This window comes from Gymnogyps californianus, chromosome 13, assembly GCF_018139145.2.
Source record: "Gymnogyps californianus isolate 813 chromosome 13, ASM1813914v2, whole genome shotgun sequence".
Classification (NCBI taxonomy): domain Eukaryota; kingdom Metazoa; phylum Chordata; class Aves; order Accipitriformes; family Cathartidae; genus Gymnogyps; species Gymnogyps californianus.
The window spans coordinates 4,956,099-4,976,258 of record NC_059483.1 but is presented as its reverse complement, the minus strand read 5'-3'; the positions used below and the strand labels follow the sequence as shown (position 1 = coordinate 4,976,258).

Here is a 20,160-nt window from a genome sequence, read left to right as displayed (position 1 = left end):
AACAATTCCATCTATCCTCTTAATCTCTACAACTGCCTTGCTTCAGCTCTCTCACATAGTGGTCCCATGGAGCAGTGTGATTGCCAACACCATGCACAGGGACACAGTCCATGAACTACTAACCAGCACGTTTCAGGAAAAGGGAAGGGGTGCAGATTTCATGCAGACGTGCACAACCTTCTTTCTCTCTGCACCATCAATGCCCCAAAGGTCATGTTAGGCCAACCACAATAGGAATCTTCTAATAAATCATTAAAAAACTAGAAGATTATTTTAACTTTTTTTTTTTTTTTTTGCTCTTAGCCATATCAGGTATTTGATTTAAACAGCATGAAAAAGTCTCTTTTCAGTTACTCAGATTTCCTAGTAGGCTAAATGTTTCTTCCCAACATTCACTCTGGTCATCAAGTCTCTTCCAGAAAAAAAAACCTCAAGACTGTCATGCTCTTGACAAATTTATACATAAAAGCAGAAAACTCCACTCCTCAACTTTCCAATCTTCTATTAAAAGAAGAAAAAAGAGCACCTGAACAACAGCTTTTTTTTTTTTCCTCCCCCTGTGCAAAGGACTAACAGAATTACAATTAGCTATCAGTCCATCTTGTTTAAGGCAATTATCTAATTTATCTAATGAATTATCTAATTTCAAGGAGAACTGAGTTTCAGGAGTGCATTTCACATCAGCCTTAAGAAAAAGTGGCAGCACTCCCTGGACACAAAACAAGGCAAACAGCATAAAAATCAGAGCATGGAAATGCTTTCAACAGGAGACTATGGGTCTTTGAGCTAATGATTTCCCTAGCTGAAAGACAAGCAACAATTCAGGAAACAAAAATGAGACACCAGAAATGAGATACCGTGAATTCGAGACTTGCAGTAAACAGGTCCTGCTGTTTCCAAAATCTTTTGAGTAGTGTTTTAGAGATTAGACAGCAAATACTTTAATTTTTCAAGTATGATTAATGGAATCGCATGATTACTTTACGACATGCTCATTCAGTATGCACATTTGCAGTAATGATATCTTATTATTATGGTAATAGTGTTCTTACATAAACATGCATAATAGACTTTAAAGGTGCTACACATGATAATTATTAGTTATCAAGATGTCAGTTGCTTAAGGAAAATGTTTAATTACAGGTTAAATTGATCAGATGCATGTTTTGTTTAATGTATAGCTTTGAGGAATAGATACCAACAGAGGCATCTCAGGTCTTGTCCAGGTAGTCTGGAATTAAAATTTCAAGACAGAACTACTGTAATCCTTGTCTAGGAAGCAGGAGAGTTTCTCCATGTGCTAGAAGAAAAAACCTCTTGTTCCACAGATCTCAGATTATGAAAGAGTAAAACTAGGGTGAAAAGAACAAAGAATCAAAGGAGATTTAGCAAATAAAGGGAGATGGATAAAACAAGGAAAAAAAAAAAGAGGATTATGGCAACAGGAAAGGGAAATCATTACAGGTTTACAGCAAAGCCCACCTGTGGCAGCATGAAGAGAAGTGATGGTGATGGGGACCGACTGCAGTGCTGAGACAGAACCGGCAGCCGGGGTGGGAGGGAAGCAGGACACAACTTCTCCAGTTAAAGACTAATGCTCCTACGAGCTCTGGTTCTACCTTCTGTTCCAAGGAGTAAAAAGGGCACTAGGATCTGATGAATCAAGATAGCTGTTATCTCCAGAACACAGAGCTACAAGAAAAATGTCTCACAGAAGACATACATTAGGGATTTGATTGTTTCCAAGGAAGATTTAACATAAGTTGGAAGGAAAGACAAAAGTCGACCTAGCCACAGAAAGTAAAAAATAAATGCAGAACTTGTGGGATTCATCCAGCCACAAAAACCTCTACTTGTTCCCAAATGTTAAAATAAAAATAAGTAATTATGCTTTTGTCCATCAGTCAGAAATAGCACTAACACAAGGAAAAGGTTTAAAGAAAAAGTGTTAATGGGCCAGGCCTTTCCATCTGCCTGGTACTTGCCTTACATCCAATTCTCTTGCTTTAGCAGTTTAGTTATGTTAAAAAAACCCAAACAACTTAAAAACAACTTGAAAATATGAAAATCAGCATTCTGCTCCTCATTCTGTATGATGGGTGGCACTGCATACTCGATCATGGCATGGGAGTTACATATGTAAAACACTGTACCGAGTATTTGCAAACATGGGAGTAAATAGTCAAATTGGCAGCACAGCATTTCAAAGCAGGAGTCAGTAACATTTCACTATGGAAAAAAAGTGACTTTTCTCGTACAGGCATAAGTTCTAGCTTGCTTTTGTTTTTGTAAACAATAGAAGGATTATTTCTACTGCCTCATAAGTTTGGCCTTGCATGTCACAGATGTATACAAACATCCACTTTTTTGAAGCACACACCATAAACTAGGTGTAAGACATGGCAAAACGCAACAGAATTTTCTTATCTACTCCGGCTCAATCACAATCAAGTCAGCGTACAGTGCACAAGTGCTGTCATGGCAGATTGAGCTATTCTTGCCCAAGCACAACACAAAAGCAACAAAGCATGGGAACCTGTATATCAAAAACATTGACAACAGCTTTGGTTACCAGCCTGGTGTTTGAACGTGACCTAACTGGTCTTGGAACCAAGCTGGAATCTAACTAATCTTAGAACCAACTGAAGTCTTGTTATATTATGTTGTTCGAATGTGGTTAGGGCCTATTCACTGTGTTACAATGGGAATCAGTCCTCCATGCTAGCAGTGCTCTTGCTTGGCCCTACAGGGCTGACAAGCCCTGTTTTAAATGTAAAACACTTTACATTAATTATCTTTAAGCCTTACAGGCAAGATAAACAAGTCTCAAAGAAACAGCAGATACTTCAAGTGCAGACGTGCCTTTGCAGTGTCGTAGGTTCCGCCAAATATAAAAATGGGCCTGTCTCATTGCCAAGCAGCCATCCCCTGGTAGGCCTACAATTCCTTAAGATGCATTCAAATACAAACTAGCAGCATGCTGTGCCAGTCAGCAGGGCTGACAAATATAAAAAGGGCAGTTATTTAACTTATCTCCACTCAACAGGAGCTCTGGACACATAGGATCCATCTAATAGTAAAGCTGTTGCATTAAGCAAAAGGCTTTCTGTCTGCTGGATCGCAAGGTATTCCCAACTGCCTTAATTTTATACATTTACTGTATGAGAAGTTACCAAGTTTAAGGAGAAAGCATCAGTCTATACTTAAACTACCTTTCTCAACAAGGTCTGGCAAAACTCAGAATTATGAGAGAAAGATTCATAGACACCCTCTTTCTTAGATAGAACAGATAAGATAACAAGCAATACAATCAGCCAAGAGTATAACCACTTTAAATGTGTTCCAAATTACATACCTGGCAGCACTGCTTACAATTTCCCACAATTATTCTTTTAGCCAGAGGCATCATAAGTGTTAAGACAATTCTAGAGTTAATATTATCTCAGACATCACCAGATATTATCCCAAAGTAGAGCCTCAGCAGTTCAGATACAGAGTATGTGTAAATTTAGTGTCTGCAAGACATTGAAATGTCAGTTGCCCCCTCCCTGGCAGTGTTCAAGGCCAGGCTGGATGGGGCTTTGAGCAACTTGGTCTAGTGGAAGGTGTCCCTGCCCATGGCAGGGGGGTTGGAACTAGGTGATCTTTAAGGTCCCTTCCAATCCAAACCATTCTATTATTCAATGATTAAACTATAAGGGACAATGAAATTTTCTGCCTTGCCACAAGACTGGTTCAGGACAGGCTGCAATAGGATGTAACTGACATTTCTGCATGGACTGTCACTGGTGAACAAAAGGGCACCTGCAAGAGGGCCAGACTCTCCAGACCCTTCAGATCATCTTATTTTTCCCGTGCCGAGAGTGGTTCTTGCTGGATTCCATCCATCACTGTCTTCCAGCCCAAGCCTTATCTGTCCAGACACAAGGGGTATGAAGAGACATTGTTCAACATTCACGCCCTTGATAATGCCAACATTAACTTCCCACAGGAACTCTGTCATGATCTTGATGAAAATTAATATCTCTATGGCAGTAAGTCTACTGCTTAAGCTCTCTTGAGACTGAAGGCTCAACAAGTTACAGCCAAACATGATATCAAAAGATAAGAAAGTAAGCTCATACAAGAATGACACAGCTGACAAAGCATCCAACTATTCTTATATATACTTGAGAAGAAAAGAAATTGTTCTTCAATCTAAAATTCAGATGTCAACTTCTATCTAGTCCTGCACAGCTGCTTGAGCAACCAACCTGGTGATCTCTGGGGAGTCTCTTGAAGCTGATAATTGAGCTCACCCTGTTAGGCAACACCATAAGTCACTGGAACAGCATATCCTGACACCCAGGGGTGGAGGATAAAGTCGGGGAGAGACACATACTCTTGAATTACCGTAACATAACTTAAACTTCAGGGCTTTAGACCAACAGTAGCATGCTTCCTTCAGAAAGGCAACTAACAAAGTCAAACATCTCTCCACATTTGACATACAATTTCAAACAGCTAGAAAGAAAAAAATAATACAATGATTTAATTCTTATGATACAGAATTGAAAGACAATTTGATTTTAATAAAATATTCAAGACATGAAAGAGTCTAGGTTCGATCAACCCCGACTGGTAAAACATAGAAGTGATAACGATGATGGTGCTGAATGCAAAAGCAGACTTCATTAATGTAGAAACATCTAAAGTCAACATGCACCAAAAAAGCATAAAATGGTCGAACAATGAGATTAGATAACAAAAAAATCCTCCAGTTCAGGAAAAGAATCCTTACAAATGGACATTCAGCTGCAATAAGAAACTTATCACACTAACCACACCATCCATTTGCCAAAACTACTCTTTACAAGTCATAGATTACAAAAGAACATGAGCCTCAGAATCTGGCTGGAGGTAACAGACTAAGACTCAATTACACCTTTTAGCATGTGTTTTATATGAGATGCCATATTTCACCACTTTTTATTCCACTTTCAAGGTTATTCCTAATGAGTGCTTCAAGTTCTACACTAGTCAATGACCTCCAACCATAGCGAAATAGTTTTGAAAAACCAAGCTCAGAATCAGTGAACAAAAATACTCCAAATTACGTTCTGAAAGAAATTCAGAGCAGAAAGCCTGTAGTGTTGGTAAATGTTAACAGACAGTGACAACCGCTTTGCCTATCTGTACACACTATTGTATTACAGACTATGAGAACAAACCTAACTTTACATTGTTTTTATTGCAAAGTACCTTATACACGCCCTTACCCAAATTTCCCACAAGCTTGGGGAAACTATGCACAAATTTTATTTCATCCAGCTCTGGGAACACAACTATTCTCTCCAGTGAAACACGGCTAAAACTTAACAAAGCGTAACAATACTACCATGAAGTTTAAGGCATGAAGTGGAAAAGAAAATACACACAGCACCTGAACCACAGGGCAACCCTTTCATGGAAACGAAAGGCCCTCACTCAGAAGAACACAGATAATATTCTTTTATACTTGCGCCACGCACAGAAAATACCATAGGTTCCTAATGAACAGAAAAGTCTAAAACCTGCTTTACATCTCTTCAAAAATGGCACCTCTATCCACAAAATTCCTTATTGTATCTATTAAGCAGAAAGATGAATATGCAACATTTACTAAATCACTTTCCAGCCTTTATTAGCTGGTTAGATCATCATAACCCTACCTGGCTTATGAGATGTGAAAGAATCACAGAATAGGTAGTACAATTAACGGCCAGCGAGATAAACACAAACAGCAGATAAACAGCACCATTCAACAGTTTCATGTGCTTAGTTTATTATACGTTTTTATGGTAAGAGGCAGAACCAATAAATAACTCCATTAAAATCTCATTAGCTCTGATCAATGAGTACAGAAGATAATATAAGAACAAAGCTGGATTTAATGTGTTAGTGAAGGAGAAACAGGACCATTTTCTTCAGGACTCAGGTAAAAATGACCTAAACTTTAACTAATCTTCTACATTATCTGCAGCAAAAGAAAGACAGATGACTAAACACAACAGATATAATGCAACATTTGTTCATATGATTTAGTACTAGATTAACCCCTGTCTTCATAGGAAAGACACAAACCATCTCCACAACACAGCACTAAAGACTGCTTAATTTCTACACTTTCTTGTGAAAAGCCAGCTGCTAAAATGTGCTCAGTCTATTCAAGATATTTTATGCAATTGCACGTAAGAATTCATTCTTTCCATTTCTCAAGAGGATGGATTCTGATTTTTAGCCTAAATAACTTAGGTTAACACAGTTATACTGTCCATGTCTATACTCACTGTTGATTATTTCCTTTCTAACAGCTCCTGGAAACACTAGGCAACTTCAATCACATTTAAGAGCAACCAGAGTTTAAAAAAAAGATCTTTAAATTCCTACATATTTCATGAAAATAAGCAGAGGTATAAATAATGACCCTCATGAGAAAAGGCCGGCAGAACACAGCTATCGTGTACTGGCTTGGTAGGAGGCCACAGCATGCACATACCAACCAGCTGATCAGTGCTAAAACCAGCTACTGCATATGCTGCCTCTTGCCTGGTGGAAGTGTCAAAGGATGTGGTGAAGAGACTAGGGCACAAGGCTTGGGTTTGTAGGAAGTTTGTAGAATCTTTTTTTTCCTCCCTCCCTTGTAGACATCAGATAAAGCGGAGACTGGAAAAGCATTCACTGCACACCAAATCTTTACCTTAAATACAGGAAAACCACACTATATAAAAGGGAGCACTGGGTTCAAAAAGAAGTCTGGAAAATACATCTCCCTGTAAGCAAGATGCCACCACTTTAAATTGACAGGATTAGAAGAGCAGAAATCCAGCACAAAGAGACTACTTTTGTCAAGAGAAACCCAGCACTTATCTTCAGGTGACAGAAAGCAGTCCTGCACCATAAAACAATGGCTGATGTGGAAGAATCCAATGGGTTTAAGGGGAACATGAAATGCTTTCATCTTGAAATTCTGGCTTTCAAAGGGCATTACATGAATTCCGAAACTAAGAGTGTGATATACTTACACTGCAATCCGACTTGAAGTCTTGTAAACATGAACTGCTATCTACATAGCTTAAAGTATTACAGTTTGTTAACCATAAATCAAATATAAAACATACCACCATCGTTTCAATTTAAGTGACTTCTTTTATGTTAATAAGTCTGAATATTTCAAGTGACTTTCCCTCCATATTTATTCTGAAATTCCACAGTGCTTCTTTCATAATGAATCTAAATAGTGCATGAGCTGAACTTCACATTTATAAATATTTCAAAAACAGATGAAGCTTTCCAATATAACATCTTTCTTTCATTACTTGGTCTTTTTGATAAGTTGAAACCAAACACATCATGGATTATAAAAGAAATCAAGTACAGCTTACTTATGTAGATGATACCATGAAAATATTCATAAGAGAAAACAGACTTAGAATTAATATTGGACTATAAAAAGAAACTGAACAGTATTTATATGTTTTAAGAATACTTCAACTGAGCTTAGAAGCAGCTCAGTGTTGCCAAAATAGCTTCAGTAAGTTGCAGCCAGTCCAAATATCTAACAATGGCACAGCTTCCAAAGTTATATATGATAAATACAAATAATGAAAGATGAATAGATAACTCACCACAAAACAGATGCAGAGAAAGGAACAGATTTTATAATGTGATAGTAAGTATTGGCTGTATTACAGAAATGGAACGCTGACAATTGTTCTACATTAGCCTCGTCTCCCTCAAATTTCTTAACTGCCATTACCTAGAACTTGGTCTTCACCATTACCACTTGTGATCTAGGAGATAGCACTCCTAACACTGTAAATTATACAATTTGTATTACAATACGGGAATGAAAGGTACTCACACAAAGCAGTGCAGAAGATGGGAATTTCAGTGTCAGGATAATGCTAGTAAAGTCATGTATTAAAAAAATAACAAGAACAACAACGACAACAGACAGGCTCAAAGGCACAATTAAAAACACATTACTCCAACATGATCCTACCGCTTTACAATGGAATTTATCCACCAAACAACAAAAGTCCTAGTGAGGTCAATCAGAGTTTTAACTCTAACAGTGCTCCTTTGCTTCTGACTGACACCCTTAACACTTGAAGGGAAAACACCACCTGTAGCCTTCCCACTCACAGTCCATTCTCAACTCACACAATCTAAACATAAAAAGACACCAAATCTGAGCATCTTGCAAATTCCTGGCAGGAAAGCAGATTTTTGCAAGGGCCTAAACTGAACAGCCTGCTCCCATCATCTCCCCGCCCTACCCTGTTGTGTTTGTAGGGCACCTAGTATCAGATGCTCTAGAGCATGTTCATGTCTTTTATGAATGATAATAATTAATAATAATAATAATACCACCACACCCCACTGAATTGGCTGCAGATCTGGCTTCCTGACCACGACAGGGAAACTTGCAGGCCATGCATGCAGCGTCACGTAGCTGGCCTACACTGCCCAGTTCTTGCAAGAAGGAGTCCCCAGGGAATAGTGGGGAGTGGGCGTTAGGCCACAGACTAAATTATCATCTCATTCAACATTTTTTCTCTCTCATTCTACCTCTGTTCTGTCTTGAGATTTATGGGGCAATCACTGCAAGGGGCAGGGGCAGGTGGGAGAGACCAAGCTAGCTACTGACAAGGCTGGAAACAAAACAGGAAGACATTATCAGCCTGGAGATCGGCTTCCCACTTTGATCACAGCTGCACACTCCACCAGCTTAGAAAGGCAACAACTACACAAGTTCATCCTTCCCGTAGTCAAAACAGAAGAAGAGTCAGCTGAGATGTGCTGACTGAAAAGACATGACACAGATCACTGACCCTTCTGTAGGCAGATAGGAACCGCCTCCCAACAACTTTGGAAAATCAAAGCAGTAGCCCGAGGGGGAAAAAAATGGCTTTCTTCTTTGCCTTCTCTACCCACAGCAAGGTGCATTCAGACACAGCCTGAAGGAATACAAGCTATAGAAAAGTGATGGAATAAATAGAAAAAAAAACAACAGAGGAAAGGAGAGGAAAAACATCAAAGGAAACTGCAGCTAGCAGCTGGGAGGAGAGATTAAATCCCTTGTTTAAAAATCCATGTTTTACATGGCTTGCTAAAACATATATAAAGGGGAATTTCTGGTATTATATCCACCTGTCTATCACCTTTTTCAGCCTTCAGGGCAAACAGTGTTTCGCTTTAAGCCTCTTAAGTCAGTATATTACATTACTTGGGTATTGTTATTTACAAAGTGCTCTATGTGCACCTACTGCTTTACAGACAATTGAAGTGACAGCTCAGGCCTTAAATAAGATGCAACACTTAATGAGAGGCATGGCAGCTCAAGATGACAGTAAACAAAAAGAAACTGTATTAAAAACATGCATCAAAACAGTGAAAGAGGAGACATATAATGTGCTTGCAAATTATTAGTTACTATTTTTAAATCAAAGAACTGTGATCTAAGGATTAAGAGCAGATGACTTGGGATGAAAATAAATAAATCTGGGTTCTCTACCAAATTCAGGCACCAACAGTCAACGTACTCTTTGATAAGTTGGTAAACCCTTATCTAAGTTTTAAGGAAAATGATAGCATTTCCTCTTGTAAGACTAGAAAAGGCTGTTTTAGTAGCATAATAAATTGCACAGAATCTCAAATACTTTCTGCACCAGACCCATAGCTAGTGTTTGAACCACAAGGTATTTTTTTGAGCTATGCTATCTTGATGGAAACAAATAAGACAGTACAGAATTACCCAACAACCTAGGGAGAAGGAGCCAACTCATAATTATTCTTCACTAGGAAAATGTGAAAACTTATTGCTGTCTGAATTTTTCCTGTTTCCTGTTCAACTAGATGGATTTTATTTGTAATTCTTTTTTGTTATACTACACAATGGCTCAAAACCAAAATCTCTGTCCCATCATACCTGCAGACAAGCCCAAATCAACCTTTAACTTTCTTACCAATGAACCACTATTCGGTCTTTCACCATAACATAGGTCGTTCAGACATGTACGTTCGTGGAACCTTTTTTCCACTAATTCTCTCCATTTTTCAACATCTTTTTGAATAGACACTAGAATTAGTCTGTGGTTTTAGCAGTCTCTCAAGTGATGCATTCTAAGGTCATGCCACTTCCTTCTCCCAAATGATACTACTCTGCTTCTTCAGCTGAAGATTGTACTCACCCTCTTACCTCCTCAGAGATAAATAGGTGCTCAGGTTCAAACTGTTCTCAAGCATGACCCAACCTATTTTTCTGGAGCTGCTGCCCCCAACTGTCTTATATTCTCCAATCCATAACTAGGATCTACAATCCTTTATTGTGAATGTGCCATCTTATATTTGATTGTATTAAAATGCATGTTGTTCAAATAAGCCCATATTGCCAATCTGGGTCAGTCTGTGCAATTCATTTTTTACCTTTTAATAAATAACATTTAATGTCACCAAAATTTTTTATCTAAAAAGACATATACTGTATTTTCTTACAGATTGTTAAAGATACTGGACAGTACTCAGACAAAAACTCTGAAAACAACGGATTATCTTAACTTTATAAAGCAACAAAAACCTACCTGTCTTTTCCCAGGTGGGCTTCCCCCCCCCCATTTTCCAGTATTTCCTAGAACACTGACCTAGTAGCAACTCCTACGGCTGGTGGTATGTAAACTGAAATATGCATACAATGAACCTCAAAGAGCCTGCAAAGAGACCATTTGAAGTGGCCACTCCCATTATTGGTAAAAGTTTGAAAACCAGCTGGGACATCTGAAAGTTAATACACCACTACAGGCCACCAAAGAAGTGAATGAAAAGCAAACCTAATGCAGCATGATTACTCAAGGCAGTAAGCAAATGTAGTGTTGCATGCTGAACTAGCTGCCAGCAGTAGTAACGCCAGCTTGTAAAGCCTGCTAAGAAGGAATTACAATAATTGGGGATTGTAGTCATGAGCTACTACAGCAAGTCATCGCAGGACAATAAGGGTGAAGCCTATGTAACGAGATAAAACAGCTTTCTTACTGTGTTCATGGAAAAGGTGTGATCACAAGCAGCACCAAGATTTTTTGGTTTGTCCCCTGTACCTGTATGGCTCTTATTAAGCTGAAACAGCAAAGGAAAGAATAGCCTTCAAATTAAAAATTTCCAAAATCCAACAAGTTTTTTGTTTTGCAGGGGGTGGGGGGCAGGGAATTAAGTGGCCTCAGTGTATCCGCAATGACAGCACCATTAAAGAAGTATAGTGAAAAATGTACTCCTCTAACTACTAGATAGATCAAAATAAGGGATTTTGCGATGGTGGCAACAGGGTTGTTACACTATCTGATAAATAACATAACTGGCTACATAGAACATACGCTAAAAGCATATGCTAATGGCAAGGCTGCTTTCAAAGTAGCAACGTGAAAGCAATTTGGCTTTTCTCTGCACCACCTACTTTGAATACTGGAGTTTTTATCAAACCTGAAATTATCGCAGCTTTCACTAAGCTAAGGTTAACATGGGCAGCAATGAAGGTAAAGTAAAACCTAAACTACAGCCAAAGCAGAGTACAGTTGACCATGAAACTGTAATGCACCTAAAATACGATACGATGAAGCGTATTCTTCCTAAAGTCTTAACTGTATGAAGTGCTTTAAACATGCTGTAAAAATCAGCTGAATCCCACAGAGCCAAGAAGCAGGATTTTCATCCAGAACATATTACTGCCTATGCCTTTGTTCTTCTGAATCATGGCTGCTGAACCCAAGAGGTTAACAGCTGAAAACTGGCATATTCCTCTAACATTTGAGAATGCTTTAAAGCACTGAATAATTTTTCTTGTCTGTTAATCCATTCCCTCCTCCCGCCATTACAAATCGAAAATTTAAAGAACATGTTAGTAGCACACCATTTGAAAACCTTTTAGGATAGTTTTGTTCTTGAATCCTCCTGTCTGAACTTAGTATTTTCATAGTAGAGGTGCACAGTCAACAAGAGTTACTCTATGCACCCCTCACTTAGCAGTACAGTTTCAGATGTTACAGTTCAGTTATTCCTAGGAACATGTCAATGCCACAAAGAGTGAATAGGATTTCATAAATATCAACCCTACAAGCAGCAAAAAAGCAAAGACAAAAAGATTTTTAAAAGCCTGGTTTTCCTCTATTCAAGTATTTTGAGCTTTGCAAAACCCTAAACCACTAAAGAAAACAAAAATGCCAAGAAGAAACAGCTGCAAAAATGGCATAATCAAAATAGTTTCTACACACTTTGAAACACTTTTCAAAGTTTTCCAGATCTTAGCAAATAATAACCAGGTCAAATTTCCTAAGTTTGCAGATAGATGATCAGTTTCACAAATAATTTTAACATACAATTGGAATATATGTCAAAATTCTATTTACATTCATCTAAAGATCATAATATTTGACTACTAAAGCCTAAAGGTGTTATATGTTACAAAATATTTTCCCAAATCTAGCAAAAGCTTAAGGTAATTCTTTCAGGAAGGCTGTAATACATGACCTGTTCTCAAATGCTTTTTGCCCTACAAGCAAGCACAGCATAGGATATGGGTGAGCTGGTATGTCTAACAAGATACAAGGAAAATAAATAAGATGTTTTATAGAGGAGAGAACTTAATGTAAATTAAAACAGACCTATACAGCTATGCAAATACTTATATGAACTGAAGAGAGGCTTTTGAAGATTCAGTGTGGTACAGTGTTTAAATGGGCACAACAGCAAACTATCAGCACTACTCTGATTATCAAATGTATGCTTCGAAAAAATGTTAGTAGGCTGTCTTATACATTCAAACCCAGTCTTTTTTGCAAATATAAAGAGATGATAACTTGTAAAATAAATTTTTAAGTCAATGAAAGCCAAGAAAGAGGTCAGAATGAACATAAAGAAATCTTCCCTCTGCCAAACTCTAACCAATGCAATGGACTGAAACTATGATGCTGAAGGTTGAGTTCCTTACTCCCTTGTGCACTTTACAATCCAGTGTGACACAGGCAGTAAAAATCCTAAATCTCACGGATCTTTTTTTTTTTTTTCCCCTGAAAGACTTGGACTCCTTAATGCCTTTGCAACATCAGGCCTTAACACTTCAGGCCCACATTACACTATATTGATTAAAACAGTAATTCAGAAAACCTGGGGAAAAGAAAAGGGGAGCTGAACAATCACAGTCAATCTCATCACCTCAATGACATGCTGTGAATGTAATTAATCCTACATTTATTTAGAGAACTTCACACCCTATACATAAAGCAGCAACTCCCTGCTGGCTTCAGACTAGGTAATTATGTTGTAACAAGGACTAGGTTTCGATTATAACAAAGAGATGAAAAGGAAAGCAGACATATGAAGCTAGCCTATCTTTTAGGGTATGTCTCACCTGCAAATCAAGAGAAGCAAATATCATGCTTAGGAATATCTGACTTAGCTTTAATTTAGTTAGTTCCAATAAAGATAGCAGCTTCTACGGAGACTGTATAAATGCCACCAGAAATCCTGGTTTTTACTTTAAAGCAAGTAGTCCATGATTGAACTGGCATGTTACACCTACAGTCACCAAAATTAGCTAGATTACATTTGTCTAAGGCTGTGGAGCACATATATATGAAGGTGCGACTACAGAGCATGCATACATTAAAGCGGCCTATATACCGGTATAACAAATCAAGTTGCAGATACAGTTCCACAGGACAGACTGAGGCAATTTAACAGCTCATCTCTCAACATACAGATCTCCTTTACTGCGCGAGTTGAAGCTACTACAATACACAACACAAAAAATAATTCTGTAATTTTTTGCAATAGAGATGATCATGAATAAAAGGCGAGATGGTAAGTTAAAAAGTAGAGAAATAGTGATAATGAAAAATATAATACAAATTACATGGGATCAAACACCTTATCCTCCTGCATTCCTCATACCCATAAAACTTTGAGAAGCATACAACTATACAACTGTGCATAAGTAAGTGTACTAACCCCTGGAAAACTGCCAGGAACACTAACAGCTTCACCTCCAATTCAGGAACACAGAAAATATACATTTACTGATACTAAAGTGGTACATGTTTAAAACTAAACATGTATTTAAATGTTAGGTAAAAATATTTTAAATTGGCATGGGCTCAATTGTTCTCTTCTGTAGGGATGCAGAACTGTATGCACTTAACTGCCTGCCTGGACAAGGACTCACAGGAACTCGTTCAGCCTTCCACCTAGCCACTCATGTTACGGCCAGCGTGCATCACACGGCCGAGCTACCAGAAGGCACATATGTACAACAGTGGACAACAAAAAGCAATGTGAATAGAGACTGGCACAAAGGGAATACACAACACTGGAGAAAGACATCAGGCTACACAAAGGAACCTCAGCACAGCAAGAGTCAGTGGGTAAACTACTCTGACTTCTATAAAGGACACAACTCCTGTGGGGTCACAGACACGTAACTCCCCTCCGGCAGAAGGGGAAAAGCTCTCCTGCAACAAACCCACACCTAGATTCCTCTGGTCTTAGCAGCCCATGTTGCAGCTATCAGACAACCAGTCGTTTCCCCAAAGCTCCTTCTCCTCTCCCTCATCTCTTTCTGCTCAAAGTAAGGCGTGAAAGATGGAGAAAAGCTCAGACTTATAATACAGTTACAACTTCACCCTGGAGAGGCTGCCATATGTATCATAGTGGTTTGTAAAAGCTCTGACCTAAAGAAAAAAAAAGCATGTAAACCAGACAAATTAAATTTAATTTTATTATGGAAATGAAAGTAATAACAGAAGTGACAGCAGGGTGGATGATAAGCTCACTTAGCAGGGGGATCAAATGAAGTGATGACATGTCATTATGACCTCAGGGGTTAAAGATGCAATTTTCCATCTGGCTGCATCTGGCTTTTCAACATAAATGTTGACACCACCTGCCGAGATTTACTACAAGCTGCCTCCATAGGTCTTTGTCTAGCTTTTGTTACCCAGGTTAACATTTACTTTTCCCTCTTTTCTGATGTTTTGCTGAGCAACATGCTCCCTTTCTTCAAAACCTAATGAACAGTTTAAAAGATTTTACATGCCACTTTATACAATAGATCAAATTATTAACTTCACAAGTAGCTCAGAGATACTAGAAACCTAGAAAGCAGGTAAAACTAGCTTTAAGATTGCAAACAGGAAGATGAAATCTTAGCTACACTTGCCAATATCTTGCATTGTCTAAGACTTCTAGGAATTTACTTTTCTCTTAGTAACAGGCACCTGAATGAAATAATGGGGGGGGGGGGGGGAATCCTTAGAATTAAAGAACTAGCTTGTACTCATCCTACCCAATTGACTATTAGCCACCTGCATGTATTTTATTCAGCAGCTTAATCATTTCCAATTCCAGATATGTTGTGCTTAAAATAAATCACCTTTTGCCAGCCCAGTGACACATTCATTTATTCATCTAATTTAGCCACAGCCAAACTGTGATCTCAAACCAAATTTGTAATCATCTATTGACACACTGTTGGCTATAAGGTTTTTGTTTCCACATTGAATATTTAAAAGCTAGTACCTACCAGCGGTGTTCCTCTCCTGGAGGCTTAATCTGGAATGGGACTGTATGCTTATTACCACTTGACACATCCATTACATTTTTGCCTGTGCCAAATTTTTTTTCTAAAACTACAGCTCCCAGACTTTTCTCTGCCAGTACAGGTGAGCTAAAAAGCTTGCTTCCAGCTGTTTTTAAAGTGCCCAGATTCTTCACTAAAAAGAACTTACAGTCTGTTTTAACTGTTTAAGCAAAGAGGCCCCAACCTCCACTAGGACTTGGTTACATACCAGGGAAAGAGGGGAAGAAAAGAAAAACCCTCCACAGATTTTGAGAGTGCCCTGGGACTGCAGCTATGAAAAGACAGGAGAAAATGGAGACAAAGAAAGTTAATGAAGCTTGCATGGAGCAAAGAATAGCTAAGAAATAAAACAGAGAAAGTATCCAGACTGATCGGACGTGCAAATAACTTCATTGAAAGAGCACCACAAAAATACCTATAAATACCTTCCCCTCCCAAAACTCTTTCACCATAAAGGCAATTACCAGAGGGATGTCATAATCTTCTTCCCCTGGAACAGAAGATGTACCATCCTGCTTTCCAGATGCCTTACTCACCTTGGGGAGCTGGGAACCCTTGTCCTTAACAGACAAGTCACCACCCATTTCTATATCTGTTAAGGTATTTTCTGAATCACAAGTGAACTTTGTTGTTCCCTTCAGCATCAGGGAAAAAACAAAGCATTCCTGTTCACTTCGCACATGCTAACTTCAAGCACATGCGTCACTGCTGAACAGGAATGACTTAAGCATATGCTTAAATGCCTTCCTGATTCAGACCCTAAAAATAGGAATGGTTTCTGCAGTTCCTCTTTCTCTTGTTCTCCTAATGACAGACAACTATTGTGCCATGTCATTATGACAATAAGATAGCTTAATTGCCCTCTTTCCAGAAGCTGTCAGTTCTGCTTAACTGGTACATAATGTATGCGTCTGGGAGTAAATGTGTTAATATATCAGTCACTTATATCTACCATACATTTTCCCCTGCTGTATTTAAAGGAAGCCTTGGTTTTTATGACTGACTTGCTAGACATTATATTCATTGATATGGGCAGCAGTGATATTACTGTCTTATGACTAATTTCTTTGTGAAAGATGCATGAAATAACTTTCTCCTTCATTTACTGCACTTTTTCAAATCAACTTCAACCTGACATGTATTTCCCCATACTTGTATTTAAGGTGTGGCCGAAAAAGGCCTCCTCAAAAATGACAGTGTAAAATGAACTGGCTGTTCCTGTAACTAATCAGGACTGATGAACCAAAATGTTTGGAAACACCTGTAGTTGCTTTAGAGTATTTTGTGCATTGTTACCTATAGGAACAGAGAAGAATAAGAATCAACAGTACCTACAACATGTAATAAGCAGCTACGAGCTGAAGGCCTTTAATTCTCTAAGAAGCACTGGTAAGGTCACACCTAAATATACAGTCTATGCAAGCTGGCTCAATTCTCTTTCATATTCCCCCTTCTGTTCATGATTATTACCAAGTTCCCTCTATATCCCCTCGCTGCTTCTTGTGTCTTGTACACTTAAGAAGTTATTTTTTCTCCCACAGTCTCTCGTTAAATTATGAACCGGAATGCAAAGACTATTTTTAACCACTGTTTTATGAGTCTATATGTTGCTATATTAACAAATATGACAATGGCATTTTTTGTGTTTATGTTAGTAATGCCTTCCTTTTCAGAGAAATACTACTTGCAACTCACATACTTTTGTGGGCCTTCAGAGAAGGCTGTGAAGACATAAAAAGGGTGGAAGAAAAAACAAAAGCTGTATGAAAAATAGAATCAGTCTGACAAGAACGATATAAAGCTCAGTAAGATTTGAACATGCAGCTTGCTTTGTTTATTTAATCCATTTCTCACTGCTTTCCTACCAATACTTTTGTTTTTAAACCATTAAAGCATGATGACACTTCCAGCCAGTCTGGTTGCAAAGTTCCCAAGACTCTGGAAATAAGTGAAGCCATGCTGACTCCACTGAAAGAACACAGGTGAGACACAGAAGTGCCGAAGCGTAGGGACTTTGGAAGTGGCAGAGTCGCTGTTTCCTCTCAAGTGAAGCGGAAGCCAAAGCATATTGCCAGGGAGAGTGAGCTGGCAAGCAACTACAGGGGAAAGAGTACACAGTGCACAGAGATTTGTGACACTTATTCTGGTGTTAATAATCAATTGGTACAACTGCTACAGTCCATAAATCATCTGTTTCATACAAATGTAAATGGTTTGCATGTGTGTCTGACCAGAGCTGGAAGTTGTCAATTCTATTGGAAGTTATAAATTCAATCCTGAACTAGGAGTTATTTCCAACCTTTTTCGTAATGTTACATAAGTGCTATACAAACATTTTTCTTCCTAAGAAAGATCGCAATAGAACGAAAATTCCCCAGAAGCTGTTTTTTCCCCCCCAAACCATTAATATATTAATGAAAATTCACATTTTTATTTAAAATGCAATTCCTTCCTCCCTCCCTTCTCCAATGATGTCACTACATTTAAAAAATGCACTGAATGTCTTCGCTTATGTAGTAAGAATAGCTGGATAGCCAAGGTTACTAAATGAAAAAGACTGATCACATTGTCATTTATAGGAGATAGCATTTCTTTTGATTTTACTGATACTTGTTCATAGATGAAGCATGCTAAAAACATTTCCCACATCAATAACTACTTAAGAACTTACTTGGTTTTTTGAATCCAGATGCAATAGTCTGTAATGAAGAGATCATTAAGGATGTAGGCAGGGTCATTCTCCATAAAAATCTTGTGAATGTCCAGCAGACACTTCAAAACTGCAGCTTTTCCTGGAAATAGATTTTTATTTTTGTAATTCACTAGAAATCATCATAGATAATCTTTACCATCTTCTCACCTTTGAGGCTTTAATAACCATGCTGTCTACAACCATCTTGTAACTTTAAGTTGATTCACAGTCTCAGAACAGCAGTAATATGACTATGCCCTTCAGTATCCACATCGATGTGGAACCTCTGAATTCAGTAGGAATCTCTCTGCAAGACTAAAGCCTCAAGGCATAGTCATGCGTGTAATTCTCTGCAGCTGAAGAAGCCCCCTCCCCCAGCTTTCCCACTTCTCTGAGCTGTGCCAGCCCAAACTTTAGCACAGTCATACAGTGCACCATATTTAAAAAAATAAAAAATAAAAAAAGGCAAGCTGAAAAGTAGCTCACAAATAACAAGAAGTTATGCCCCATCATTTATCTGAAGAAAGAGAAAACCTATTTCCTTGTATGCCTACACAAATACCTGTGCTGGAAAATAGTAAGTTTGGGAACACACAGCCCACAGCAGGGTCAAGCACGCAGGAGCCACAGCAATTGTGTAAGCCAATGTAAGCGATACCATCACCTAACATCTAACCATTGCCTTAAATTAAGCAGAACTTTTCCTACTTCTGTTAGTTACAGAATAATTTGGCAAATTGAGCCCCCAGAAAGAAAACCTCTCTTCAGGCTCAAGAAGGTGCCATTTGACATACAGTTGATAAATGCAGTAAAAGATTAAAAACTTGAATGTTTTCTCATTCCACAACCAGAAATCTTTCTGTAGTCAGTTTAATTTTCTTCATATGCAACCATTGTTTATGAAGACAACTGATTAATGTAACCTCCAATTAGCTGGAATCTCCTCCCTTGGTTTTCTGATGAAAGTTGCTAAAGGGTTAAAGTGCTGGAACATTAAAAAAAAAATATTTTCACTGTTTAATGGGGGGAGGAAAAAAAAAAAAACCACACAAATGAAAACAGCCACTATTGCAAATGGAATCTAATAACCCTCTCCCAAGAGGCTGGCTCCTCCTAGGCTATGAAACCTGAACATGGATGAAATTACATTTTACAGATTTAAAAAAAAAAAAAAAAAAAAAAGGATCAGAACTCCCCCTGCTGTTCAAGCACAAAATTTGTTTGTTTTTAAGTAATTCCATGCTGAAAAAATATAGACAGAGAATGAAAATTAAAGGATGTGGAAGATGGCAATAAGGAGAAAGAACATGGAGAGTAAAAAGCTATGGCAAACACAACAACTGAAAAAACCCACTGGTTTGGAAGGGACCAGTTGAAGAAAAGTCAGGAAAGAACACATAAAATCCCAAATATAACTGATGAACTTTTAGATTGTATCACCATCAATGCTTGTCAAGCTAAGCTTGTCAAACTTGACTATTTTGACTAAAAAGAAGTGTGCTCTTTTAAAAAGAAATGATATGTGGAATTAAAATTTTGCTAATTTTTTAAGGTTCTAGCTGTCAAGCTGCCAGCCCAAACCATTTACAACATCCACTACTGTTACTCATCTGCCAAGTAACAATGTAAATTAGTGACTATAACACTAATTCTCAATAAAAGTAGTCTTTCTTCATAAATTAAAGATTATAGTAGCTTAATGGGCCTCTAATCAGAGAGGCTGAAAATCTAGCCAGACTTAATAAAATAGGGAACCCTACATACAGGCAAACACACGGAGCACAGCAAACTACCAAAATTCCGCTTTCAGAATATGCATCTTATA

The 20,160-nt window shown here is 38.1% G+C and overlaps 1 protein-coding gene across 3 annotated transcripts in view; it reads right to left on the bottom strand.

Annotated features, from left to right (window-relative positions):
- SHQ1 (SHQ1, H/ACA ribonucleoprotein assembly factor) overlaps positions 1 to 20,160 on the bottom strand; it is a 53,274-nt gene that overhangs the window by 4,748 nt on the left and 28,366 nt on the right. For all 3 annotated transcript variants that reach the window (XM_050904666.1, XM_050904665.1, XM_050904668.1), the window contains exon 10: positions 18,315 to 18,435. In XM_050904666.1, coding sequence (XP_050760623.1) covers positions 18,315 to 18,435 — 121 coding nt within the window. The remainder of the gene's footprint in view (positions 1 to 18,314; positions 18,436 to 20,160) is intronic.